The 25,587-nt window shown below is 53.4% G+C and overlaps 12 protein-coding genes across 12 annotated transcripts; 8 read left to right on the top strand and 4 right to left on the bottom strand.

Annotated features, from left to right (window-relative positions):
* Positions 1-606: 606 nt before the first annotated feature.
* Positions 607-3,331, bottom strand: LTHEOB_5494 (uncharacterized protein; the record flags this gene model as incomplete). The annotated part of the gene is made up of 4 exons (XM_035514645.1): positions 607-753; positions 884-1,406; positions 1,472-2,688; positions 2,744-3,331. 4 exons carry the CDS (start codon positions 3,329-3,331, stop codon positions 607-609), a joined length of 2,475 nt encoding a protein of 824 aa, XP_035373784.1.
* A 682-nt stretch (positions 3,332-4,013) lies between these two features.
* LTHEOB_5495 (O-methyltransferase) lies at positions 4,014-5,448 on the top strand (the record flags this gene model as incomplete). Its single annotated transcript, XM_035514646.1, has 3 exons — positions 4,014-4,223; positions 4,292-5,232; positions 5,289-5,448. 3 exons carry the CDS (start codon positions 4,014-4,016, stop codon positions 5,446-5,448), a joined length of 1,311 nt encoding a protein of 436 aa, XP_035373785.1.
* A 418-nt stretch (positions 5,449-5,866) lies between these two features.
* LTHEOB_5496 (Dimethylguanosine tRNA methyltransferase) lies at positions 5,867-7,028 on the bottom strand (the record flags this gene model as incomplete). The annotated part of the gene is made up of 2 exons (XM_035514647.1): positions 5,867-6,609; positions 6,836-7,028. The coding sequence occupies 2 exons, from the start codon at positions 7,026-7,028 to the stop codon at positions 5,867-5,869; spliced, it is 936 nt and encodes a 311-aa protein (XP_035373786.1).
* Positions 7,029-7,292: 264 nt separating this feature from the next.
* On the top strand, positions 7,293-8,329 carry LTHEOB_5497 (C2h2 finger domain protein; the record flags this gene model as incomplete). The annotated part of the gene is made up of 6 exons (XM_035514648.1): positions 7,293-7,301; positions 7,357-7,383; positions 7,444-7,480; positions 7,541-7,598; positions 7,654-7,675; positions 7,826-8,329. The coding sequence occupies 6 exons, from the start codon at positions 7,293-7,295 to the stop codon at positions 8,327-8,329; spliced, it is 657 nt and encodes a 218-aa protein (XP_035373787.1).
* A 473-nt stretch (positions 8,330-8,802) lies between these two features.
* Positions 8,803-10,407, bottom strand: LTHEOB_5498 (Ring finger domain protein; the record flags this gene model as incomplete). The annotated part of the gene is made up of 1 exon (XM_035514649.1): positions 8,803-10,407. One exon carries the CDS (start codon positions 10,405-10,407, stop codon positions 8,803-8,805), a length of 1,605 nt encoding a protein of 534 aa, XP_035373788.1.
* A 392-nt stretch (positions 10,408-10,799) lies between these two features.
* On the top strand, positions 10,800-11,373 carry LTHEOB_5499 (Transcription factor tfiiic complex subunit tfc6; the record flags this gene model as incomplete). The annotated part of the gene is made up of 2 exons (XM_035514650.1): positions 10,800-11,259; positions 11,336-11,373. The coding sequence occupies 2 exons, from the start codon at positions 10,800-10,802 to the stop codon at positions 11,371-11,373; spliced, it is 498 nt and encodes a 165-aa protein (XP_035373789.1).
* Positions 11,374-12,572: 1,199 nt separating this feature from the next.
* Positions 12,573-13,091, top strand: LTHEOB_5500 (Transcription factorTFIIIC complex subunit tfc6; the record flags this gene model as incomplete). The annotated part of the gene is made up of 1 exon (XM_035514653.1): positions 12,573-13,091. The coding sequence occupies one exon, from the start codon at positions 12,573-12,575 to the stop codon at positions 13,089-13,091; it is 519 nt and encodes a 172-aa protein (XP_035373790.1).
* A 651-nt stretch (positions 13,092-13,742) lies between these two features.
* On the top strand, positions 13,743-14,507 carry LTHEOB_5501 (uncharacterized protein; the record flags this gene model as incomplete). The annotated part of the gene is made up of 3 exons (XM_035514654.1): positions 13,743-14,167; positions 14,237-14,382; positions 14,437-14,507. The coding sequence occupies 3 exons, from the start codon at positions 13,743-13,745 to the stop codon at positions 14,505-14,507; spliced, it is 642 nt and encodes a 213-aa protein (XP_035373791.1).
* A 439-nt stretch (positions 14,508-14,946) lies between these two features.
* On the top strand, positions 14,947-16,134 carry LTHEOB_5502 (Trans-2-enoyl- reductase; the record flags this gene model as incomplete). Its single annotated transcript, XM_035514655.1, has 1 exon — positions 14,947-16,134. The coding sequence occupies one exon, from the start codon at positions 14,947-14,949 to the stop codon at positions 16,132-16,134; it is 1,188 nt and encodes a 395-aa protein (XP_035373792.1).
* A 2,912-nt stretch (positions 16,135-19,046) lies between these two features.
* On the bottom strand, positions 19,047-21,651 carry LTHEOB_5503 (Zinc finger Mcm10/DNAG-type protein; the record flags this gene model as incomplete). The annotated part of the gene is made up of 2 exons (XM_035514656.1): positions 19,047-21,559; positions 21,621-21,651. 2 exons carry the CDS (start codon positions 21,649-21,651, stop codon positions 19,047-19,049), a joined length of 2,544 nt encoding a protein of 847 aa, XP_035373793.1.
* Positions 21,652-22,041: 390 nt separating this feature from the next.
* On the top strand, positions 22,042-23,373 carry LTHEOB_5504 (Ribonuclease H2 subunit B; the record flags this gene model as incomplete). Its single annotated transcript, XM_035514657.1, has 1 exon — positions 22,042-23,373. The coding sequence occupies one exon, from the start codon at positions 22,042-22,044 to the stop codon at positions 23,371-23,373; it is 1,332 nt and encodes a 443-aa protein (XP_035373794.1).
* A 619-nt stretch (positions 23,374-23,992) lies between these two features.
* On the top strand, positions 23,993-25,462 carry LTHEOB_5505 (Tubulin-tyrosine ligase; the record flags this gene model as incomplete). The annotated part of the gene is made up of 1 exon (XM_035514658.1): positions 23,993-25,462. The coding sequence occupies one exon, from the start codon at positions 23,993-23,995 to the stop codon at positions 25,460-25,462; it is 1,470 nt and encodes a 489-aa protein (XP_035373795.1).
* Positions 25,463-25,587: the final 125 nt, after the last annotated feature.

Raw genomic sequence — 25,587 nt, forward strand, 5'->3', positions numbered from 1 at the left:
AAAGAGCTGAGCCGTAGGCATCACTCCGTACTCGAAAGTCTGCATTAGCAAAGAGCAGGCGGTGTGCAATTTGCTCAGCTCCTTTGACACAAGCTGCTATCATAGCAGTGTGATACCGGCCTCCTGAACCCAAATCAGAAATGAGCACGTGTAATTCGAAGCGCAATACCTCAGATTGAAGAGATTGGTTACCGCCATCATCCGAGAAAGCCACATAACCAATTTGAAGAATGATCAAACAGAGTACAAAAAAAAAAAAACTATATCACTCACCGATGATAGATGCCTTAGCTCCTTTGTGCAAGAGCAGATCGACAATGTGGTATTGACCTTCTTCCGAGGCGATGTGCAGGGGGAAATCGCTGTAATTTTCGTCGTTCAACTGGCTATCAGGACTGGCTCCAGCTCTGAGCAAAGCCTGGCAGACATCCAGGTGTCCGTGTTTTGCAGCATAGTAGAGTGGTGTTGCTCCTTTGCCATCTCTTTCGTTTGGATCGTGTTTCGCCTTTAAAATCTCGTTGACTGAGTCAAGAAGACCTTCTGTAGCTGCCAAATGCATGGTTCGCGGTGGGATACCCTTCTCGAAGAGCCTTTGACGATGTTGATCTACTTCTCGAGTTCCATGCAGATGTGTTGCGAAGACCAGTGCTGCCATGTTGATGGGAATATCTGGAGGATGGAAATCAGCTGCCACAGTATCCAGATCAAAATGGTCTCGCACAAATCTGAGCTGCACAAGTGCTCGAAGATGTGCTGTGTCCTGTGTCAATAGTCTCTCTAGAAGGTTTGAGCTATGATCACAGAGCCTTCCAGTGGCCTTGAAAACGTAAAGGTCAAAGTACTTTGCCGCATGCCATAGTGCACGGTTTTCTTCCACTCTTACAATCAGATCTTGTAGCGTATCGCATGGTTCGTCCAATTCTGGCCATAGTGCATACGATAGACTGCAGGACGCGATGTAGTCCAGTGCCTGTTCGGTTTGCTGTAACTTCTCAACCCAGTCTCGAGTGGTCGTATGGCGTTTTGTTTCGAAGATGTATTCCTTGGCAGAGTAATGAACCATTCGGATCATGTCTCCGTCTTGGATAAGAAGATGACTGCAGACACTTAATATGGCCTCGATTGATTTTGGCTGCACCTTCAAGCTCCATCTGGCCTCGTCGTCTGGCAAAGCAACGAGATAACGTAGCTCGTCGGCTCGAAGTTGTCGTGCAGTGTAAAGTACCCATGCAAGACATTTGTATGCAAGGTTTCTCTCACGTTCACTCAGCGAGTGGATGTGGCTCAAAGAACGGTCGTAAGTGTCATCGATATCCGAGGGTATATCTTTGAGGAATTCGTCAATGTCGTCGATCTCAAGTGACTGAGAAGTCAGCACCTCCAGTTGAAGGTGCACCCATAGGAACCTATCGAATTGAGACTTACAGTCAGCATAGTCTCTCTTGAAATAGGAATTGGTCATGATACCTACATTGCATTGTTTGCTGTTGTCAAAGTCTGGATGATTTTTTCCTTCATGTTCTTTCCGAGTTTTCGCAAATCCGGTTCTTTGTTGACAACGTACTTGACATACTTCTTGATGTCCGCTCGCACATATTTTGCTTCCAACTCGACGGTTCGATCAAAGTTCTGAAATGCACGTCTGATGTCGTTTTCGTAGCGGCTGGCTACAAGGAATTTGACTCTGGGATTTGATCTGACAGAATCAATGATGAAGTCAATGATGCGGCCCCTCTGTCCCAGGGTATCCTTTGTCTTTCGTGGACATTCATCAAGTGCATCGATGACGATGTAGACAGTATCATACTCTTCAGTGATAGACTGGAACATGTCCTTGAATAGATCTTCAGTCCGTGGCTTTGCCTGTCCGGAATAGTCCCGAAAGAGTTGAATGATGCGATCAGGGAGTACAGCCTTTTTGTAGCACAGTTGCTTGATTATAGCAGGTAGGATGGCAATCAGGGGCTGAGTGCTCTTGTCGTCATACTTGCAGTATGCAAATGCGATCCCAAAGTTGTCCAGCAGCTCATATTTTTGAGACAGCTTGTCGATCACGTTCGAGACAAGGACTGATTTGCCTGTGCCGGCATTCCCGTAACACCAAAGAAGCGAGGAACCATGGTGATCTTTCCATCTCTGATATTCGCGGCTCCCAAAGATCCAATCACCTGTTCCGTCTAGTCGTCTCTCGTAAAGAAGCTTGTGTGCTGTTTCGAAATCCAAACTTGAGATCCAGTTCATGAATGCTGCTCTCTCTTGCTTGATCTTCCCTTGCTCGGCTTGTTCTAGACTCTGGTCGAGTTTGTCGCGGATCTCCGTTGTGACTCTGAGATTTACTGCTTCAGCTGCGTCTTGCAGTTGATCCACGTGGGAGGCCAGCTCTTGCTCGATGCCACCGAATGTCTCCTCGAATGGTTTCCATATCTGGTGTATCAGGATTCTCCAAGAAACTGCATTTTTCTCCTTTTCTTTCTCTTTCTGGTCGTTAAGAGACAGGAATACACGCCGGCCTTCTTGGCAGATCCTGAGCAAATCCCCATAGACATCTATTAGGCTATCCAGAATCAAGAGTCTCTCGTCGTCTTTGAGCCGTGCCTTGGCATACATGGTCCATCTATCGGTGTGTTTGCTCAAGCGGTCAAGCAAGCCTGTCAGCCTTGAGAAGAACTCTTCCCAGCCTTTGGCCATCTTTGGCTGGTTAGCTTCGATACTGATTAAGTTTGAGCTTTAAACAATAACTCACCTTGAGAATAAGTTTGAGTCCGCCAAGGATAATTGAGGAGACCTGGGAAGCTGCAGGGTCCGCAGATAGCGCCAACGAAATGACTTGTATCGAAGGGTCGAGTATCTGAACCACTTTGTGGATTGTACCTGCGTTTCTGCGAGATTTAGACGTCTTCTCATGCCGCTGATCAAGCTGAATGATATCCTTTACGATTTCCTCTTTGCTCTGGCCACTGATTGCGTCAAGGAAGGCCTTGCGTTCTTCTTCTTTAAGACCATCTTGCCACTTCCGGACGGCTACCTGGAACGCATGCTCCCCGAGATCACTACACGGCTCTGACTTGGTATTTGATTGGGCATTGGAAGCCGAGGCTGATGAAGCGAGTGTGAACGGTTCGACCGAGGCCAGAGAACCGTTTCCCAAGGCTTTTGGGGGCGAAACGGGCGTTCCACCTCGTGTCTCTTTGCCAGAATCAACAAAACTGTGATCAGAATGAAATTTATCTCGGATTTTCTTCCTGAGTTTCCGATGTAAACTTTGATCGGCAGGCATGTTCGTTTGAAGGTAGGTCGCGAGCCCAAGGCTGAGCGTGAGAGTGCCGGTCATGCGATTCCGGCGAGCGTTGCCGCCTCTTTATTCTGAGGCTGAGGCTTAGGCTACTCATGCAGTGCAACCTTTTGGGAAAGTGGGGTTCTACCTCTTTACTTCAACCCTTTTCACACTTATGGAACGGATATTTTGGTCAGCTTAACGACATTCCCATGGGAGAAGTTGGAGTAACATAATAACTTTATGGACGTCTGAACGAAGCGATACGCAATGTATTTCTGGCCAACATTATATCGAAGAGCTTCGAGAGATTTTACGGTAGCTAAAAATAGACGTTCGTTGTAGACTGCCAATGTGATCTTGAATCGATAAGTATTTTGCTTGGTGTTTTACCGCCCAACTTATTTCATCACTTTTCACAAGTAGGAAGTAAGAAAAAAGACAGTACATAGTTTTACTCTCTTTCTTGTATTGTCTACCAGCTATTAATCTACCCCTTTGTTGCTCACTGACTAGCATAACCAAGAGGTAGATATAGGCGCCAAGGCGAAGAGCCAAAGTAGGCTTAGAATAATGGGCTGATGAATATTATAGTTACGGCTAGTCGTGCTATACCGGAGGTGTTGTAAGGTAAGCACTAAGGCACAAGTTTCTATTGCGGGGAAACATCACTCAAAGCCTGAGGCGTGCTTTCACACCTTCATCCACATCGACTATATGAATATCAAACATCCCAAAGATGTCACTAACAGCGTTGGCGGAAGTTATTTTGGCCAACGCCAAGGAGCTTGACCAGCGTGGGGTTGTCGATGTCGAATCCAAAATCGGCTTCCGCGATCTGACACAAAGTGATCTCGACTGCCGTGCGCGTCTCATTACCGCTATCCGTGAGTTGCATAGAATGGCTCTCGGTCCTGCAGAAACCATATACAACATGTTAATGTCCAGCGTACGGCATCCTCCCTCTCCTCCCTCCATCTACAACCATGCAAACCTCAGTTAACAAGAGACCTTCAGACCGGCGACATAACCAGCCTCCTCGCCCTCGCACGCTACGACATCCCCGCAAAAGTTCCAACCACCGGCAGCACGTCCTTCGCCGCCCTCGCAGAGCACACCAGCGGCGGCGCCCTCGACGCCGAAACCCTCGCGCGCCTCCTCCGCAACAGCATCGTCGAAGGCATCTTCGCCGAGCCCTCTCTGGGCCAGATCCAGCACACGCCCGTCTCGCGCCTGCTCCGGGACCCGGACTTCACGGCCCTCGTCGGCTTCTACGCCGAGGAGAACGGCGGCGCCGCGGGCAGCACGACGCTCGACGCGCTGGCGCGCTGGCGCTGCTCGCGCGAGCCCGCTTGCACCGGTTTCGCCCTCGCGAATGCTGGTGGAGGTGGAGGTGGAGGCGGAGGCACCGAAACAGGTGCTTACGAGTCGTTCTTCGCTGAGCTGGCGAAGGACCCGGCCCGCGTCAGGCGCGCCGCCGGTGCCTTCAACGCCCTGCCGCAGATGCTGGTTCAGGGGCAGGACGGGCTGAGCCGGTCGCCGCTATGGTGGGAGTTGGATGAGTCCGCGGCCGCCGCTCAGCCGGACGGTTCCGCCGTCGTTGTTGATGTTGGCGGCAATCGTGGGCACGCGAGCATGGCGCTGGCGGACGCGACGACGGAGCGGGTGCGGTTCGTGGTCGAGGATTTGCCGGGCCCGGTGGCACTGGGCGAGGAAGGACTGCCGGAGTGGTATCGCGGGCGCGTGTCGTTCAGGATTCAGGACTTCTTCAAGGAGCAGGGTGTGAAGAACGCGGACGTGTATTTCCTGCGGAAGGTCATGCATGACTTCCCGGACCATTATTGCGTCAAGATAATTCGGGCCCTGATCCCGGCGTTGAAGGAGGGCGCGAGGGTCGTTGTGTGTGACAGGTTGATGCCAGAGGCGTCGAAAGCTGGGTATAAACAACGAGAGGCAAGGTATGTTATTCTTCATACTCGTTACTGCGGCCGGTGATGCTAATGTCTGGTTGCAGATTCAGTGATCTTGCGATGCTTCAACTGTTGAACGGTCGTGAACGTAGCGAGACTGATTGGAAGAAATTGTTTGCGGACGCGGACTCGAGATTTGATGTTGAGTTTGAGCATTGGACTGGAAATCTTCATGGGCTGGTTATAGCGACCTGGAGACCATGAGCCAACCGAGCACTAGACTTGAAACTTGAGTATCTAGGGAGGTACTGCAGCCCAAGACTAGCGTGTATTCTTTTTTTGGTCATGTCGTGGGTAAACTGTATGTGTTCGGCGCTGGAACCAGTAATGCAAACAAAGAACAGGGGAAGGAAACCAGGAGGATGTGACTCAAAACAGTATTTTTCTGCATCGACGATTTCGCCGGAATCATGGGGTATTTATTTCTCTTGAATAGTGGATTCGTTCTCTCGTTGACATTCTAACCAACTTGCCTTGAGAAGAGGAGATGCTAACTCTAGTCAGCGCCGGGTATTCTGATACAGTCATAACACACCGTGCCACCCAATTCTAATCGAACTGATACTCCGGATCTGATACCCAAAACTCAAATAATCCGCCCTTCTCTTTCTACCTTGTACTCTCAGAGGTACTCCCCGACGTACGGAATGCTCTTGAAAAGCGCATCATAGTCCTTCGCAACCCAACCCGTGGCAGGACCACCCTGACCAACAACTCCAATGCCTCCCCAAAGCCACGTACCAGTGACTGCAGCCGCAAGGGCATTGATCAAATACCACCTCCTCTTCTTACGGAGTTGACTCTCAACACCTCCGTGAATCACACTGGCCGGGTTCAGGTTCAACCACTTCGCCCAGCCCCAGATCGAGTGCCAGACAGTCACGCTCACCAGGGCAGAAAATCCAGCGAAAGCAAGTCCGGGGTGTCGTGCAAAGGCGTGGCTGACATACTCTAGTCCAATTCCAGCCGAGCTGCCCTCAACCCACAGAGGAAGGATGCGGTTGGCGAAGGCGTGGCCGCCGACAAGGAGAGTCGTCATATAGCCCAGTGCCGAGGTGCCGGAGAGTTTCGGCCATGGAACAGTCCGGCGTTCGGAGAAAGTCGCGCTGTCGCCCGCGTAACGCTTCAACGTCTGCCTTCGCCGGTAGAAGCGCAGGGCAATGCCGGAACCGACGTGGACAACAAGCGGGGCAATGACAAGGAGAGGCTCAAAAGGAAAGTCTTGGTAGTAAGGCCGCGTTAGAAGTAGGTAGGTATCGCTTGCGGCGATTGAGCGGGTTGCCAATGGTATGAGAGCGGTATTCGTGATATGGGCAGCGGCAAAAACGGAAAATGCATACGACGAGTATTTTTGTATGCGTGTCACTACAACATTGGTCAGCAAATGTATCCTATATTTCCCGTACAAAAGCCATAGTATCAATCTTCAGTGCATGATCGCCAGGATGATTCAGCGAGCGAGCTCCGGAAGGATTCGACCATGAGCGGCCACTTCTTGGCACCAGGGGGCAGAGAGTGAAAACTGATGAGGAGATTGCCAATATCGTGAAAGAAAAAAAGCCAAAGATGCCTTCAAGTGATGTATACTTACGATAGAATGCGGGTCCACGACCACTTAAACCTAGTGTTGTTGACCGCCCCAGCAGCTTTGGCGGTGGATCCTCTGGGGGAAGCTCATCGGGGAAATAGCTCTTTTCATTTTCGTACGGGGTATCGTCTACTGGCGATGGCTCAAGCAGTTCAAGGCTGAAGACCGACGCCGCGTCGCTGGCGGGGTACTGCATTCTGGGGGGATCTGGACGTCGAAGATGAATGACGTTGGGGAGAGGCGTGGAAAGCGGTAAGCGGAAATAGGTGGCCTGTGACGCGCTGGCCTGGTTTCAAGATCGGATCGGCGAAAGTCGTGGCCGAGCGCGCCGCCGATCACTCCAGCTTTCGTCACTCGGCAACTCCAGAGCCGCAACACCAACCAGACGCCATCACCGACGGCTTTCGATTCCGACAAGATCTTAACCAAACCACCCGCATTTCGCGCGGAATCCGCCAAGATGCCTCCTGTAAGCATACTGCTCCTCTAACAGATGGGAAACAGTCTGTTAACTTACTGCGCAGCGCACTTTCATGAACCCTGCCCCCAAGGTCAGCTGCTCCACACGCCGACAACCCAATGCCGATTTCTGCTGACTATTTGACCCAAAGACTGAGAGCGCTCGTGAAGCCGCTAAGAACTTCTTCTGTAAGTAATCTATGCCAGTCCCCTACCTGGTCATGCAAATCAAACTGACCAGGACCACAGGCGACCTCTGCCAGAAAGGCTACCAGCGCCACAACGAATATGAAACTCACATCGGATCGTATGACCACCAGCATAAAAAGGAAAGCGAAAGAACCCAATTGACTACACCACAGGCACCATCACCTTAGCATGCGCGTTAGCATATCTCCCTCCTTTTTGCCTCACTTGCCCACCCTTTCTTCACCTCAAAACATCTACCCAACATCACCTATATTCCTTGCATGCACAAACATCTAGTTTCTTTACTTCCTGATTAGCAATTTTCTAACACTTTTTCTCCAACAGCGCCTCAAGGACATGAAGGAAATGTCTAAGAACCCGCAAGCTGCCGAGAAGGCTCGTCGTGCTGAGCGCGCTCGCGACAAGGAAGCTGGTCTGGTCAAGCTCGACATGAGCGCATCCAAGCCGTCCGGTGGTGGCGGCGGCGGCGGTTTCAAGAAGGGCGGCTTCAAGAGCGCCTTCGGATCTGCTCCTGCCACGTCCGGCGATGCCGGTGGCAACGGTGGTGCTGGTGCTGCTCCTGCCGCCAAGAGCGGAGGTGGCGGATTCAAGAAGGCGTTCGCTGCCGTTGAAGAAGACAAGAAGGCCAAGGCCGAGGAGCCGGAGAAGGCGGTTGGCGGAGGTGGAGCTTATGGCAGTGGAATTGACGTCAACGACGAGGACAATGAGACGGATTCGGATGAGGACCTCGGATACGAGGAGTACGATCCTGCTCACCCCACGGGCTGCGACGACCCCAACTGCGACTGCCGCAACAACGTCCTTCAGCAGACCATATTCCCGGAGTAGTTCCCCAACGGATGCCTGGTGGGATTGCTGGTGAAATTTCTCGATAATGGTTTCAAATGGTGGCGTTATAAGGATACAGAAAAGATACCCGTGAAGCAAGTACAGCACACGCTTCAATGCACCAATGAAGAAATGGACGGCCTCAAAGATAGTTTCTCTCTAAAGTTTGAATGTTTCTTTTTCTCGTTGAGCAGAGTGGTTTGCTCTATGCTGAGTGATACCTGACCATGCCTCACCCTGTCTTCCTGCCAGAAACGCCAATACTCCCTTTCTGCTTGTCGGACCGCTTACCTGCATGCCCGCCCATTTGTTATTTGTCCATCCGCCACAGTTTTTCCCATGATGAAATTGAAACTATGACAAGTGAAGACCCGCCATGCCCTGACCTGAAGGCACTGAGCCAAAACGTGTGGGTACACAGGATATAAGCGGAAATAAAATAGCCGACACAATATTGCTGCTGGCAAGCACAGCTACCTCTGAATAACCTTACCCTTCTTCTTGTCATAATCCAAAACTTGCCTCTTGCGGTGGTTCTGCGCCATCTTCCACCGCACGTAGAGCATGACTGCGTCCTTGACCGCCACGAACAGGCAGCCGCCAATCAAGCTACGAGCCCACCGCTGCTGCAGCAAGCCCGTTGGCCGGCCGACCGCAGGCGGCGTAGTCAACTTCCTTGGCAAGCCAAGACGGATCAGCTCACCCACGGCCGCGGCGATAGATGGAAAGACCAGAGCGCCGATAATAGTGTCTGCGAAAGTATTCGTCTGCCAAATAAGATTGCGATCACGCTGATTGCGCTGGCGGGGCCGCGGTCGCTGTGGTGCCTCACCCTGCTGCTGCTGTTGTGGCGGCTGCTGCTGCGCTTGGGGGAGACCGTCGTCATCCAGCGGAGGGGCATCGAACGGCGGCGCTTGTTGGTTGGCAGGCCTGTCGCCGGGCCACTGGCCAACGCCCGGAAGGTCGTGGAAATCGTCGTGGAAGTGCTCCTCGTCATCCTCGTCATTCAGGCCGAACTCTAGCAAGAGGTCGACACCTTCACCCTCCTCGAAGTGGTCAGCGCCGTTCTCCGCATTCTCCTGCTCGTCCTCCGTCTCTCCAGCGCGAGGCTGGACATCCTTCAGCCACTGGCGTTGCTTTTCCGCCCAAGTCTTTTCCATATATGTGTAGTATGCGCCGCGGATGTAGGGGAGGAGCGAGAAGGAGAGCGCGGCGCTGGGCGGCCAGTGGCCGAAGTTGAGCACATCCTCGCCAACGTTTGAAGAGGCGAGGAAGACGATAGGGAGGATAGGGAGGAAACTGTCCGCGATCGAGAAGCGGGAAGAGATTAGAATCGGCGGAATGGCAGAGAGGCCGAAGTATAGGCGGGCGTGCTCGAAGAAGCGTGTGACGGCAGCCAGAGCCACCGAGTCGTGCGCATGAGTGCGCCACGCATCCGGGCCTTGGTGTAGAGGCTCCAGGATGCGATAACCGTCTTCGAGACCAAAGATGGCGTACACGGTGCTCACACCGTGCATGAAGCATGCTTGGTAGACTGTATATCCCAACACCCCCATGGCGCCTGGCAGTACGAGGTGGCTAGTTATGCGCTCGATGATACGCACTCCGTTGACGATTTTGCTGGTCGGGCGCTTCAGGTGGATCTCGTTCTTGCACTGAGGGCACAAGAACGTGGAGCCTTTACCGGCTTGCTGCCGGGCATTGGGTGCTTCCTGGCTGGCGACCCAGTCGAGCAGACAGTCCTCATGAGCCACCAGGGCGCATGGACATGGACTGCGCCACTCGGACGAGTTGGGCCCATCCTCAGTCTCGTCGTTGAAGCAGATCCAACATTTGCGCGGCTCGTCCTCCTCGTTATCCGGTGGCCGTACGGCAGCCTGCTTCCCCTCGGTCTTCTGAGACGCGGCGCTGTGGGACAGAATGTGGGCGCTATCGAACAGAACGGTATCTGAGGCGGCGGAGGCCGTGGAAAGGGACTCGCTATCGGCGCGCGACAAGGTAGCCTGCTCGGAGGAGCTTCCCTGTTCGCGGGGCGACGAGCGTCGCTGCGATGCCTGGCGGGGAGGTAGAGATGCCATAGGGAGATGCTGCGGTACGGTATGGATGCGGAGAAAGGAGGGTCGGAAACAGTGCTAGAGTGACATAGGGCCGAGGTTTGCGTAGAAACAGCAAGGAAAGAGCGTATGGTTGCGTGGAGGCTGTGGGGATGCTTGTCTGCGACGATGTCATCTAGAGCTCGGGCGCGTTCGGCTACAACCGCGGCATCTTCATCGGCGCCCGCCTGAACAATTTCTGCCGCGTCCCGGCCCATCACCGCGCAACACCGCTCACGCGTCCACCTGACTCCGACACATCTGTGGGCCCGACTTCGCCCGGGCATGTGAACACGGGATTGCGATAAGGCGATTTCAATTCGGCCTAGAAAAAACTAACGCTACCTCAACCACCTCACCTGGACTACGGCAACACAATGGCTACCCGGCGAACGTCCGGCAGAGCGCGTCCGGCCAAACGCTACACAAATGATGCATTTGACGGTCTAGATTTTGACGATGAGGCTACGGGCAGCGAGATTTTTGCTCATGAAGAAGACTCAGGCGAAGATGATGACTTTGACGCAGCAGCAGCAGAAGACGAGCCTGACGTTGAGGAGGACGTCTCCGAAGGCGCTGCCTCTGGGGAGGAGGAAGATGGTTATGGCGAAGATATGCTGAGCGATGACGATATCATTGGACCAGAGAACGACCGTCCCGCTCGCAAACAGAAAAGAAAAGGCGGCAAGCCGGTCAAGCCCGGTTTCATACAGCGGGCCGAAGCATCTTCTTTCAAAACCGGCAGCTTCAGTTTGCTGGCCTCACGAGCTCACGACCACAAGGAATCTGAAATCAAGGTTTCTTCCAGAGGTGTTCCGGAAATGTACCACAACACCGGTAAGGACACCAGGATACTAAATCTTTTCGGCCCAGCCAAAGAAGATGTTGTACCGGCAACCACAGCTCGAGACAGATGGCATGATGAGCCTGTGCTACCAAGCCGACGAGTAAATAAGCATGGTGAAGGTGGGATGGCTTTTAGTCCAAATTACACCAAAGCTGTGCGCGATCATGAGGCAAGCAAAGGCTGGGAATGGTATTATGAAAGAGGAGGAGATCAGGCATTCCGAACCCGGCAAAAGGTCGAAAGCTTATCTGCCGATGAGGCGGCTGAATACCTCCCCCAAGCTGGTAAAGCCGATCAACTTGTACTTCTCGGACCATTCCAAAACCAAAAGCCCTTCCAAATTGCGGCGGGAGAGGTGATCAACATCGGTCAGGCATGGTCAAAAGACGCTTACAAAACCAATGCTGAGGAGGAAGCCGGAATTACTACCAAGGAAGCACCACTGAGACAAGCGTGGCTGTTTAACTTGGGCTACAAGGTTCAGTGTCTTGAATGGGTCCCGTGGCAAGAGGGCTCACAATACATTTCGACAGCGGCAATGCAGCGACAGAAGTCTTACAAAACGACTGAAGCTCACGGCGCGCCAGGCTATGCCCCCGCCGATCCAACTCCAGCAGCCATCCAAATTTGGATGATCCGATCAACCGATGATGGACGATTAGATTACGATCACGCCCCGAAGCTTGAGCTTGCGTTGTGTACGGATTGGGGCAGCGTACGCAGCATAAGATGGTGTCCTATGCCTCGAAGAAAAGAAGAAAACGAGGAAGAAGTGCATCTCGGACTTCTGGCAGGTGTATGGGCGGATGGACGAATGAGAGTCTTGGATATTAGATATCCCAAGTCTTCAGCAAGCCACTACCTCCGCGTACAAACAGCTGCCTTCGAGTCAAAGCCGCCCGACTCCATTTACACGAGTGTGACCTGGCTTTCAAGCAACCATGTCGCATGCGGCTGCGCTAATGGTAGCTTTGCAGTCTTCGACATTTCCGACTTCCTTCTTTCCCCTGTTCCGAGCGGACCCAGAGGTCCCCGGCCGATGATTTACCAAAATCTCCACAGTAGTTACATCCTCAGTATCGCCTCGGCCTACCCATCCAGCCCACATTGCATTGCAACGAGCAGTATGGATGGCTTCCTTCGTCTCGTGGACATCCGTGCTCCGAACCAAGATACTGTATTCTCTCAGCGATCCCGCACTGGAAGCGCACCGTTAGCATGGCACGAAATTTCGCAGAGTTTCCTGACCTGCGACGAGAATTACACGCTTCTGGCACTCTCTCTCCGCCGCTTTCACGTCAATATGAGTGTAGGTCGAGCAAACAGCAATATACAGCACATCTCCGCAAGCCCGGTTCATCCGTTCACGCTCATCGGCTGCACGGATGGCATGGTCATAACCACCAATCCGATGCGCAAAGTTCTGATTGCCAAAGCAGAAATGTGGCACCAGACGTGGTTCATGCACGAATGGCGACGCGCCATGGGCAAGCACGGGACTATCGACGAGGCCTCCGCAGCTGCCGACACCCGCAGCGACCTGAAGCAACCGCCGGACAACGTAATGAAGATGAAGCCAAACGTCGAGCTCAAGCGTACGGGACCGATGAGCAGGATTGTCGACGGGTTCAAGGCGGAAGTTTATAAGCTTTGGGTGGAGCAGGGTCTGCCAAATCAGTACGAAGGCGTGGTGTACAATACAATTTACGAAGAAGAGTCGGCATCGACACAGGTTGCGTGGAACCCAAATTTGAGATGCGGAGGATGGGCAGCCGCTGGACTGGGAAACGGTCTGGTCAGGATCGAAGATTTGGCACTCTAAAGATGGCAATCATCCTGTGTCATAGTTTACAAGTTCAGCAAGATTCTGGCAGACTCCCTAGCCATCTTTTCCTCGTTTCCGAAAGCGTTGCTTTGGTGCTAGCGTCAAGGTCATTGGAGGAGACCCTTTGCAGATCCAGTTCTCCAAATATCATTCCAAATCCACCCACATGTGCCAGTCTGTTTTGATGCGCCGATCTTGTGCTTCGTCCAAATGATCAGATAACGGGATAGGTTGCCACGGCACCCTGAACCCTGAAGGAAGAGGCTAGCCATATAGTGCGTGATAGTGAGGCTTGGCCCAAGCTCCAAGCTCCGGTTCAGCCCTACGCGCGCTTGCCGTACCACGGCCAATCTCTCCACCGCCTCTCTATCACCATCACACGGACACCAGGTACCCCGCTATTCCGTGTCCCCATTCTTTCATTTTCTTTACACTTATTTCCTTTGTGATCCTGCCCTCACGCTTCCGAACAAGTAACGACCGTCCTCTACCTCACGCTCGTCGCTAGCCCTTAACAAGAACCGCTTCCAACACACGTACACGCCGTGACATAGCACCCGCCGATCAGCGCTCCTCAAACTGCCATACGCTAAAACTGCACATACGACAAAAAATTATATCGAGCGACAAACCAGCCACCTACACAACATGAACTTCGCGCCCTACCAGGACGCCTCTCCGGAGAACACGCGCGCCATGTCGCCACCAATCCGCTCACCAACACACTCGCCGCGACCCTCACTCTCCACCAGCCGCCACCAGCGTGGGAACAGCGCGCTCGGTACATCGGCAATCGCGTCGCCGCAAGGAAACCAGAACTCGGTGGCGTCGTACTTCCCTCCGCAGCGAGGAAGCGCCGATCTGGAGCGAGGGTGGGGTGGCAACAGCAACAACAACGCCGCGGCATGGGGTGCTGCAAGCACGGGCAGCTTAGGTGGAAGGGAGAATCTGGATTTGTTTGAGACAAGGTTGGGGATACGGATGGATTGGGAGGCGTGTTTGGCGTACCTGTTGCTGCCGCCGGCAGGGGGAGTACTGTTGCTTGTGTTGGAGCATCGGAGCGATTACGTAAGGTAAGTCTGAGTCCATGGAGAACGGAAGGCAATATGGAAGAATCAAGCTGACGGTGTGGTACTGGACAGGTTTCACGCATGGCAATCGGCGCTACTGTTCTCGTTCATGTTCGTCGTCCACATCATCTTCTCGTTTTCCTCGTTGATCTCCTGGATCCTCTTCTTCCTCGACATGGGTATGATTGGGTTCCTTACGATGCGGGCATATCGCGATGGTAAGCAAATACATTGTCGGGACGCAAAAGAGCTTCGTTGCTGACTTTTCATAGCGGAAACTCTTGATCGTTGCGAAATTCCGTACTTCGGAACACTGGCGAGCTCAATTCTCGACGACGAGTAGCCCCATCCATCGTTGATGTGCTGCTCCATGCGGTTCTGCCCGTAGATGGAAAATGGTTAATGGTCTACTCTGCGTTGGATACCCTCTTCGCGAGCTGTTTGTTAATGCTGTTATGCCTATGCGTCAATTCTAGCAGCATCATAGATGCGAAACCTGTTGTACGATTAAGCGCATGTTTATATGGATTTTATCTGGATTTTTCCCATCATTTTTCTTTCATTGTAAAACGTGGGGCATCAGGAATTCCTTGACACTGAGTAGGAATTTTCAGAGGCGACTGGAAGAGGAGCTGATGAGTAATGGCGAGTGCTTCCAGTTGGCCGAAGCGCGGTAATTCACTCGGGCCGCGGGGCGACGTCATTCTGCGGGAGCTCTGGTGCAACCCTCCAAACCCCCACGAACCTCTGCGACCACAACCTATACCCTTAATCAGCCTTCAATGGCTTCCAGACGAGTACTGCTTTCGACCGCCGCGCGGCCCATCGCGGCTGCCCGCCCCGCCCTCCGCTCCTCCACGCTGCAGGCTCGCTGCATCTCCGTCTACGGCTACGAGCAAACAAAGGCATTGGCTTTCGAGAAGTACGGCGAGCCGCAGGACGTTCTGCGCCTACACCAGCACTCAATCTCGCCCGCGCATGGCGACAAGCTGACGCTGCGCTTCCTCGCCGCGCCCATCAACCCGGCCGACATCAACCAGATCCAGGGCGTGTACCCGTCCAAGCCGACATTCACCACCGAGCTAAGCACACCAAACCCGATTGCTGTGGGCGGTAATGAGGGCGTAGCCGAGGTTCTGTCTGCAGGCTCCGGCGTCAAGGGTCTCAGCCGAGGCGACTGGGTCATCATGAAGCAGCCGGGCTTCGGCACCTGGCGAACACACGCGCAGACGGACGCGTCGAACCTGCTGAAGATCGAGAACAAGGACGGCCTGACGCCGATCCAGGCCGGCACCGTCAGCATCAACCCATGCACGGCGTACCGCATGCTGCGCGACTTCTCCGACATGAAGGAAGGCGACTGGTTTGTGCAGAACGGCGCCAACTCGGGCGTCGGCCGCGCCGCAATCCAGCTCGGCAAGCTCTGGGGCTACCGCAGCATCAACGTGATCCGTGCGAGACCGGAGGGTACCGACGCGCTGAAGCAGGAGCTGCTGGACCTCGGCGCGGATGTTGTCGTGACGGACGAGGAGCTGCAGGAGAAGGGCTTCGGCGAGCGTGTCAAGGAGTGGACCAGCGGCGGCCGCGACCGTGTCCTGCTCGGCCTCAACTGCGTCGGCGGCAAGCCTGCCACGTCCCTCGCGAAGCTGCTCTCGCCTGAGGCGCACTTCGTCACCTACGGCGGCATGTCGAAGCAGCCCGTCCAGCTGCCCACCGCCCTGCTCATCTTTAAGAACATCCACTTCGATGGCTTCTGGGTCAGCCAGTGGGGCAAGAAGCACCCCGATGAGAAGAAAAAGACGGTCGACCACGTGCTAGATCTGATTCGTGAAGGCAAGTTTAAAGATGTGCCCGTGGATGAGGTCAAGTGGGAGTGGAAGACGGAACAGGAGACGCTGGTCAAGGCTGTACAGGGCACGCTTAGTGGATTCAGATCTGGTAAGGGTGTTTTTGTCTTTGGAGAGACGTAAATTGGTAGCTTCGTGTCAATATAAGCCTGTGATTTTACTATGTATATACATGTTTGTTCCTTCAACTCGTGAAATCCATGCGCTGGCCACTTTTGTGAACAATGCATAAAAGCCCCTTGATGCGGTACCTCTGAATACCCTTAGAGTCCATGGAGAAGCCAGTGCCGTCTAAAAAAGGAAATTGCAGTTCGTCTGGAGCACTTTCTTGGTTACCTTGATCTCGTCCAGCCCCAGCTTCTTCTTTTGCGTCATGGTAGCAGTTTCGGTCTCTTGGGATGGCACTTTCCAGGCAGGAAAGGCTTGGCCATTGTACGTTTGCAACTGCGATCTTCCAGAAAGACTGAAGAGTCGTCGAAGTTAAGCCAGAGGCAGTGACGGGCAGCTTCCCTAGCAGTGTTCCTGGCTTTCACGCTTTGAAGACCTATCCATCTTGCTGGGAATACCATAGGCTACGAGATTTCAAACATGAATAAACATGTGAACGTTACAGGAGTCGCAAGTCTTCGCAAAATGCGCTAGCATAATCTTGAAGTCCGTGATGCATGATGCAAAGGGCTTGCAAGCCGCCTGCCTTACTGCTGCGCCCCATGTTCCTTCTCTGATTCTTCATGCCTGCATAATGGGACGTGAATCCGTACTTGCAGCACTCATGTAAATTGCCTTCCTGGAATGACACGAGTGTGATTTCCATTCACATGGCCTGTCGCTATTTCCTCCCATCACGACTGGCCTGCTCCTTGAACTAAGCTTCTCCTCTACCCTTCACCATACCCTCGGCATGAATTTCACGTCTCTCATCCGTTATGATGCACTTCAGTCTATGACTCCCTCGATTCTTCTCTCATTTTGCTGTCTCCACGATCCCGTCTTTGGTCTGCGCAACAGCAACTCGAGTTCCGCTAGGAACGCAGCCATTGTACAGTTCTACTCGGAATCGCCCTCTCTTCCTTACAGTACTGAATCCAATCCAACTCGATACCGCAACAACTTCACGTCAGAGCCACCACCATCACGTCATTCTAACCGATTCCCGACAAAAGAGTCATGTGTTATGGAAGAGTGGCTTCACACAAGGACCTCGAACGGTAGCCGGATGGCTTGGTGAAGATCGGGGGAAGCTTGCATTCATGAAAGAGGTATGGCAGAGTGCTTTGACGTACTGTTCGATCTCCTATTCTCTCATCTTTTGCCGCTTGTACCTCTGCCCCTTCCATGCCGTCCCATTTGAACGATCACTGTCTCTGACCTATCCGGGAATCCAGACCTCAGCTACCCTGGACCATCGCCTTTCATCGACGAGTGATTCACAGCCGCACAGCGGAAGGAAACTCCTACGCCTCAGATCACGACGCTGATGTTGTGAGGGAGCATTTTCATCATCGGTCTGGTTGTTTCCCAATGCCAACACACTTGCATGACGGTACGTTCAATAAACCCTAATCCTGCTCTAATGATGAAAACAACCTTTCTGAGCGGCAGAGAGTCATTATGTGGGGCGACTCTCTGGCACGCGATGTTGACTTTAAAGTCAAAGACAAGCATATGACCACACTGAGACTGAAATATTTCCGGAGAACGTCAGCATCAAGGAACAAGAATCATGCTAACCGTTCATTATGCGGAGAGAAGGGGAGCGGGTTGGTGGGTGGGGCTCCCCTTCTCTTTTCCATCATATAGGTTCCCACCACGGCGGCGACGGCGATTGTGACGAAAGAATGGCGGAGGCCGGCTTGCAAAGACAAGCTGAGCAGATTCACGAGTATGTGGTTCATCTTCCCTCTTTCGCTCATTCTCCGTTGACGTTGTTGTAGCAGCAAGCTGCGATGGCCTTCCAGCTCGAAGTCTGCAACATCACAGTCTTGCCCTCGCGCCCATTCCGCTCGTCACTTCTCCGATGCCTTTATCAACACAAAGGTTTCAAGACTATCGGCAAAAGGAATCTCCTGTACAGAGGCAGCGGAAGGATGAGTACTGTTATTGCAGACCTGGAGGATGGCGGTGGATCGGCGGTCGTGATAGGTTGATGGAGAAGAGAAGGGTGTGGTTGTTGAACAGTGGCATGATGAAAAAAAAGGGTATGAAGAAGACTTACCTCGGAGTGATTAAGGAGATGAACTTGCTACAGTGCTGGGTCAGCTATTTATGTTCTTCGCGTCAGTCAGGGTCTGTCAATGTACCGTGGCTCTGCGTGGGCTTGATTTGCAATTGTGGTTCGTTCTAGCCTCATTCAACCACAACAAGATTTCCGCTATTGAGTTGGTATATCGATACATCGTGGATTTACTTTTTTGTGTTTCAGATGCCTATCCAAACATGTGATAAGTAGCTGAAGCAATCGTCTGGATGCAGATACGGAATTAAGATCTGCTGACAGATCTGAAATAAATAAGAAAGATTTATAAGAGGTCAATCTATCCCAGTCCTATCACCTTGAACGAATAGGCGTCATCTCTCGTTCTCAGCAGAGAATTAGTATTCACCCATGTCTACAGCACAAACGTTAGCCTATGTTCAGCAATGCCCAATGTTCGTCAGCTGCCAGAACTTAGTGGAAATATCATCAATATACCAATACTACACCAATATGCGTTCCAACGCGGGATATCATACAAGCTCTCTCCCCTAACATAAACCAGAAAGGAAGCAGAAAATAATACCGAGCTGACTAGAATACAAATGTAAAAATCCACGAAGCCATTGGCAAGAGGAAGTGACCGGAGAAGCGAAAAATCAGTGCGTAAGCATTGCTGAACGGCCGTGACTCGCATCACATGCAACCGAACCACCCTCCTTCTTCTTTTTCTCTTTGTGTTTCACGCCACCACCGATAACGCACAAAACACCGTTATGCACCATCATCCTCTCCTCATCGACCGTAAAACACGCACAAAACGCCGAGACCCATTACTCGTCTAGATGATCTCCAAATCGTCATCATCGCTACTTGGTGCCTTCGTCGTGACCGCCACACTCCCCATGCTCTCCCGTCCAGGCTCTCTGATGCCCTTGCCCTCGATCATCAACCTAGCTTTCTTCTTAGGGCTGCCCTCCCTGCTCCTGCTTCGCTCGGGAAGATTCAGCACACCACGTGGTGATAGTTGAGAGTGCGGTTGTTGTTGCTGCTGCGGCTGCCTATCACGACGAAGCATATCATCGATGCGGCGGGTGCTGACGAGCTTCTTGGACGGGCTGAGGAGGAGGTCGCGCTTATTGGCGCCGCCCCAGCCCATCGGTTCGGCTGTGTGGCGGGCGGAAGACGAAGCAGTGGGCTGAGAACTACCGCCCAAGGTCGTCGTGCGCTTCCGCTTGACGGGATTGAGAGACACGTCGGACGCGCGTTTGCCTAGGAGGCCAAGGGAAGCGGCGTCGACAGGTTCTGGCGCATCTTGTGTGCGGGTGAATGGGGTATCGTAAGCGCCCGCAGCGCCAGCGGCAGGTTGCCGGCTGCTTCTGGAACTGTCGGCCGTGGAGGAAGTGCCCGGTCGGCTACCTGCCTTGGCCCTCATGTACTCGCTGCCCGCTTTGCCGCCCATGCGACTCAGCTTGTCCGCAAGCTCGCGTTCCCGCTCTCTCTCGGCCAGCCGTTTGCGGTGTAGCTCCTCACGGCTCATACCACGGTTCAGGGCGTCATCGTCCTGGTCCAATCGATTCGCTGCGCTTCTACCGCTCATATGCTTCGGCAAGACATACATTGTCTCATGAAGGTAGCTGTCGTACTGTTTGTTGGTCTCTGCTGGGCGAGCACCGTTCCTACCCGCAAGTCCCTTCCCAAATCCTGCCATGGTATTCACCTCCATACGCCCGCGCTTGGACTTCTCAACCTGCAGATGCACGTGATACTCACAGAATTCGGTTTTGCGTTTGTCGACCCAGGAGCCGCATTCTTGCCCGTCCTTTTTGACACTCTTGCAGAAGCCGAGATCACGAGCAGTGCCAATCTCCAAGATGGTATCTTCGGAAGAGCCGAGCTTCAAGGAGAACTGTCCTGTTCTTTTATCACGTGGAGGAAAGACTCCAGGGTTCAGGATGGCAATTAGTGTACCAGGCGTGAGCTTCCAGAAGGTTGTGAAGGCCGTGCCGAAGAGGAAAAGGTCGACTTCCCATTTAAAATCGGTCAGGTGTAATACCATGAATTTTGACTTATTTGGTCCATCGTCATCGTCTGGATCCGCAGTCGAGACCGTCTTGTGGGTTTTAACATCTCGCGGCGAGGATTTCGATGCGACTACTCCCAGAACAACATAATCTGCTTCATGGTCCGGGGGATCGTAGTTAGGGCCTTTAACAGTTGCAAGCAGCCGCGGAAGCGGATATAGCTCTTTCTGATCAAGCGCACGTGCAACGATGTTATGCGAGAGGAGTCGCTTGGAGAGATGAATCCCGGTGAATGGTTCGAAAGACGCACCCTCATCTGGAGTGGATTCAGGCAATCCAGAGAAACTTGAGCTTTTTCTAGGAGGTGCATCTGCACTAGCAGACGTTTGCGACGCAGAACGATGGCGAGATGCTGGCCTTGTCACATTTGCGGACGAGTCGAAAGAGTTGTTAGTGCTCGAAGACTGCTTCCGCCTTAGGAAGCTTGGGCGGGTGGGTTTCTCAAATGTATGTGAACCACTTCCATTTGACAGTTGTGACGGGGTCCGGTCGTCCTGGCTGCTGCCCGTACGCTCCGCTGCACCCAATCCAAAGCCGCGGCTTCTTGCCTTTTGGATCCTTTCATCCTTCTCTAGCTTCTCATTGTCTCTCAGCCTGCTCTCAGCCAGCCGTTCACTGAACGATTTCGGTCTCTCTATTGTCGAGTCCCGCGCGGCAGTTCCGCTGGGCCCGCTAAATGAACTTGGCCGATCTGAGCGGGCGTTCGACCCGAGTCGCGAAGAAGTATTTGAAGTTTCTCGAAACAAGGAAGGCCGTTTAAGGGAAACGTCCTGTGCGCGGAGGCCCTTGTCGATCCCAAGTTTCACACGTGCAGGGGATGTGGGATCAAGCGGAGCTCGGCGGTCGGCGGAAGGCGACAGAGGGACTTGAACTTCAGATTGAGCCCTAGTGCGACCTGCTGGCCGCGGCTGTGCTCCAGGAGCCGTAGTATTGTGAGGCCGCGGGCTGAATATATCACGTCTTTCGCTGTTCTCAGCTTCCGAATTGGCCTGCTTCGCCTTGGCAGCCTGCAATTTCTTGAGCCGCAGGCGAGCCTCGATAGCTTGAAGCTTGAGCTGCAGAGTCTCCTCGTCGTCATCCTCCTCAGTATCACCCCCTTCTATGCCGTCCGATAAGAGCTGCGCGGCACGCGACCCGGTTCGAGGGCTGGCCATGGCGGGCGACGATTGGTTGTGGCGGCGCTGCTCCCATTTCTTGCGGCCGCTGGGAGAGCTGATGAGGGCCTGGTGGGGAGATTTGGGTGGCCAACTTGGATCATTTTGGGACGGCGCTGAGGAGCGGTTAGCATGTGGAAGGCGCGGACGGCACCGGCACGGCACAAGTAGGCATACCGTGAGACATGGCGTCGTCGCTCTTGATCATCGGCAAGCCTTCCAATGCGCCGTAGTGTGGAGGAACGCCCAGTTCGCGCACACCATGTCCGGGACTCGAGACGCTGCTGGGCTCTGGCCGCTCAGATCGGGTCGTGTTTTGGTGCGGGCGGAGTGTTTGTTTTGTGCTACGGCGGAAGTGGTTTCGTGCTGCGTCTAAGGCACAAGGATGGCGCTCTGGACGAGCGACAGGGCCCTGGCGGTTAGCGAGACGCGCCCGCTTGTGCCTGGCGCGCGTCAGCTCCACCGACGCGTCTTCCGCGCTACCTTCTCCATCACCCTTGCTCAGCATACACCTTCTCCGCCAGCAGCTCTACAGACTTCCGAATTGGAATCTAGACTGCTCATTGGATATATCTGTATCATTTTCCGTCATACAAAAATGAAAACGCGATCAAAAAAGCAACCTACCAAGGACGCCGGGACCGAAAAGACGGCATCAGCAACCGGTCCTGCGCCGCCCCCCACCGACCCCAATCCTCCTAAGCTTTTCGTCCTTCCGAAAGATACCTCCTCGCAAGCGCGCATAGTTACACTCCCCAATCCTGCTTCGTCGACGGCAAATCGTTACTTCTGCTGCCCAAACAAGGGATTCTACGAGTTTACCCGCGTCGCTGCGCCGAAGAGCACACCGAGAAGCTGGCTTCTTGCGCCCCAAAGGAACGGAGCATCTGAAGAGAAGAATGAGGCGGATAATATGGAGGTCGAGGAGACGGCAAATTCGCTGCGCAATGGTTACACGCTGAAGAGCCAGGATATTTTTGTGGCTACACCGGTCGACGCCCTATTCCTCGTATTACCGGCGCTTTCTCCTTCCTCGAAGGAGAATGAGAAGCAATTGTTCCTCTCTGTGGATGATCATATCGATTCTCTGGGAAGCTCATCCGTTCAGCTGAGAAAACTTCTATCAAATGAAGCTTTGCGGGCAAGGGTAGAGCAGAGAATGGCAGCCGCATGCGACACAGTCGACGCAGGCGATGAGAAGATGTTCCGACTGTCCATCGAGAAACTGGGAAAGGAGCTGCTGGCCAAAGCCGAACGCCTTGTCGCGAAAGGGCTTCCTGCTTCAATGGAAGAAAAATTCGTCCGCAAGGCCCTGGAACGGCCCGTCATGAGCATAAAGCGCGAGGAAACTACCGTAAGCCTCACATCGGAAGGCGCCGAAGCTACAGCAACAGAAATTGTTGAGAGCGGAGCCACAACCGGAAGTACAACAGATGTGGAGATGACAATGGATTCTCAGAAGTCGGAAGATCATGCAACCACAGCCGCTACTACCGATTCACAGACGACCTGTGCAAAACAGGAACCAATTGATGCTCCCGAGGGCATACCACATCTCCTGCGCTTGCGCACTGCGATTGACTTCATGTCATCTTCGTATCTGCCGCCTAGCGTTCGCGCGCTCCTTCAATCGACTTGGTCCTCAAACAGCATAGTGGATTTTAGCCCGCTAGATAAGCATCTGCAGGATCTTGCCGCACTCAGGTCCGAAGCCCAGGCATTACGCTCTTTATCCGACAACATTACCCGCAAGCGCGGCATGGAAGACGAGGAAGCCGCTGCGATTCGCGCAGAGAAGAAGCGTAAGAGGGACGAAGAAGAGGCAAAGAAGAAGAACCAAAGCCGCGGTGTGAAGCAATTGGCGAAGGCAGACACATCGGGGATGAAGAAACTCAGTTCGTTCTTCACCAAAGTTCCAGTCAAGAAATGAGTGGGCGCCAAGAAAATTCTTCTAAATCAGGCGGTTGATGGTAGATTTTGGTTAGTTCATGTCGCGGTTGGATTTGTGTGAATGTCTCAGGAATATCGACCAGCATTGCGTGGCGTTGGAACAGAGTTTTATTCTAGGTGAACAAAGGGCCCGAGTTTCGTCTTCTTGAAGCGGTCGTGTAGCAATGGCCACAGTCAACACCAGAAATGGCACCCGTTGTATACATAGTCGTCACGTGTGCGACACGGATGCGAGCGGACGCCGGACTGCGAACTCGCCGGCTTTGCGGCCGAGCTAAAACTGCGCCGAAACTTCACGCGGGTCCACGGATCTGCACCGTTGCGCCCAACGCCTTGCTGAATCCAAAGGCTAGCCGCCACCGCTAGCCACGCCAGCCTGACGAACAATCCCGTTTTGCATAGATTGACGCGTCTGTAAGTCATCTGCATGTTTTACCACATTTCGCTCCTGCTTCGTGCGCGCCCCGTCCCATACTTCGTCAACTAGCACTATATAGCTAGTGCTTCGTCACTTTTCTCATCACCCCGCCTGCCGTTGGTGTCCCGCTTTTCCTGCCGTCCCCCTTCTCGCTGTCATCGTCTCCCCACAGCCGCTTACCATGCCTCGCTCGCCGACAGCTACCTTCGCAATTACGGATATGACCGCAGGTCGGGCAATAGACTGCCTTTTGGACTATGAGGATCCTTATGTGCAGCCTTTGATCGTCGAGGCGTTTCAAAAGCGCCTCGCAGCCGGCTCATTCAAGCTCATCAATTCTCTGGATGAGCATCGCGTGGGCCCCATGGTTCAATTCAGTGCGTATGAGGCTCTGGACTTCGACAAGGCCATAGAGATGCCCAACATCCTCATCAACGCTTACGTCATTCGCAAAGCTTTGATAAGAAAGCATTACCTCTCGACCACCGTTTCTCACTGGATCGTCAAACATCCAGAGTCGAAGCTAAGGAACCACGTGAAGTCGAGTGTAGAGTTTGAACTCGATTATGCAGAGTTCCTTGACGACGCTCTTGTGGAAGCCTGGGAGCTGCAAGAAGCGTTCCGAAAGAACGAGGACAAGGAGCCGAAAGACCGAGAATGGTGGATTCTGAAACCTGGAATGAGCGATCGTGGACAGGGCATCAAACTCTTCAGTACTGAACAAGAGCTTCAGGACATTTTCGAGGCCTGGGAAGCAGAGCGTCCTGACTCAGATGATGAAGAGGAGGAAGAAGAAGAACGCCAGGGTGATGGTCCTAATGGGGAGGCGACGGAGCGTGCAGACGCCCGAAGCGACCAGGGTTCCGAGACTGGAGAAGAAGCCGCGGCCACCGGCGACAGCGGATGGAATTTCGATCCCTCTGCCATCCAAGTCACGGAGGAGAAGAAGGAGTATATCATCACTTCGCAGCTACGCCACTTCATCGCACAGCCATACATACACCCACCGCTCACTTTCGACAACCGCAAGTTCCACATCCGGACGTACGTGCTGGCTGTCGGAGCTCTGCGCGTTTACGTCTACAAGCCAATGCTCGCTCTCTTCGCCGCGGCCCCTTACGGTGCGCCTTGGGAGAAGACTGATTCCGAGGAGGAAGGCGGGCAGCCCGACCTCCGCGCCCACCTTACGAACACGTGCCTGCAGGGCTCCGATCAGCGTGAAGGCAGTGTGCGTGCCTTCTGGGATCTGCCAGATAACCTCGACGCCTCTAGTACAGCTGCGCACAAGGAGCTCGCCGGTCTCCCCGGCGGCTGGAAAGAACATGTTTTCTCGCAAATTTGCAGCGTCACCGGCGAGCTATTTGAAGCAGCGGCGAGAGCTATGATGATCCACTTTCAGCCACTTCCGCAAGCCTTCGAGCTCTTCGGCGTCGATTATATGGTCGACACACAGGGCAACGCCTGGCTTCTCGAGATCAATGCTTTCCCTGATTTTAGGCAGACTGGCGACGATCTTAAGGGGATCGTGAAGGGTCTTTTTGAAGAGACCGTGGACGTAGCTGTGAAGACATTTTTCCAGCTGGAAGGAGCTAAGCCCGAAGGAACGGAGACGCTGAAGCAGGTTCTGGACATTGACTTGGGAAGGAGATAAAAGAACTGTGTTCTGGATGGTGGATACGAGAATCACGATGTTCCATTACAAGAAAACATCTGTTGAACAACTGGCTTCTTTCCACATGTTCTACAAGTATTTCGGCTTTGTGTTCCATGTAGGAG

This window comes from Lasiodiplodia theobromae (genome assembly GCF_012971845.1).
Source record: "Lasiodiplodia theobromae strain AM2As chromosome Unknown scaffold_15, whole genome shotgun sequence".
In the NCBI taxonomy this organism is placed as follows: domain Eukaryota; kingdom Fungi; phylum Ascomycota; class Dothideomycetes; order Botryosphaeriales; family Botryosphaeriaceae; genus Lasiodiplodia; species Lasiodiplodia theobromae.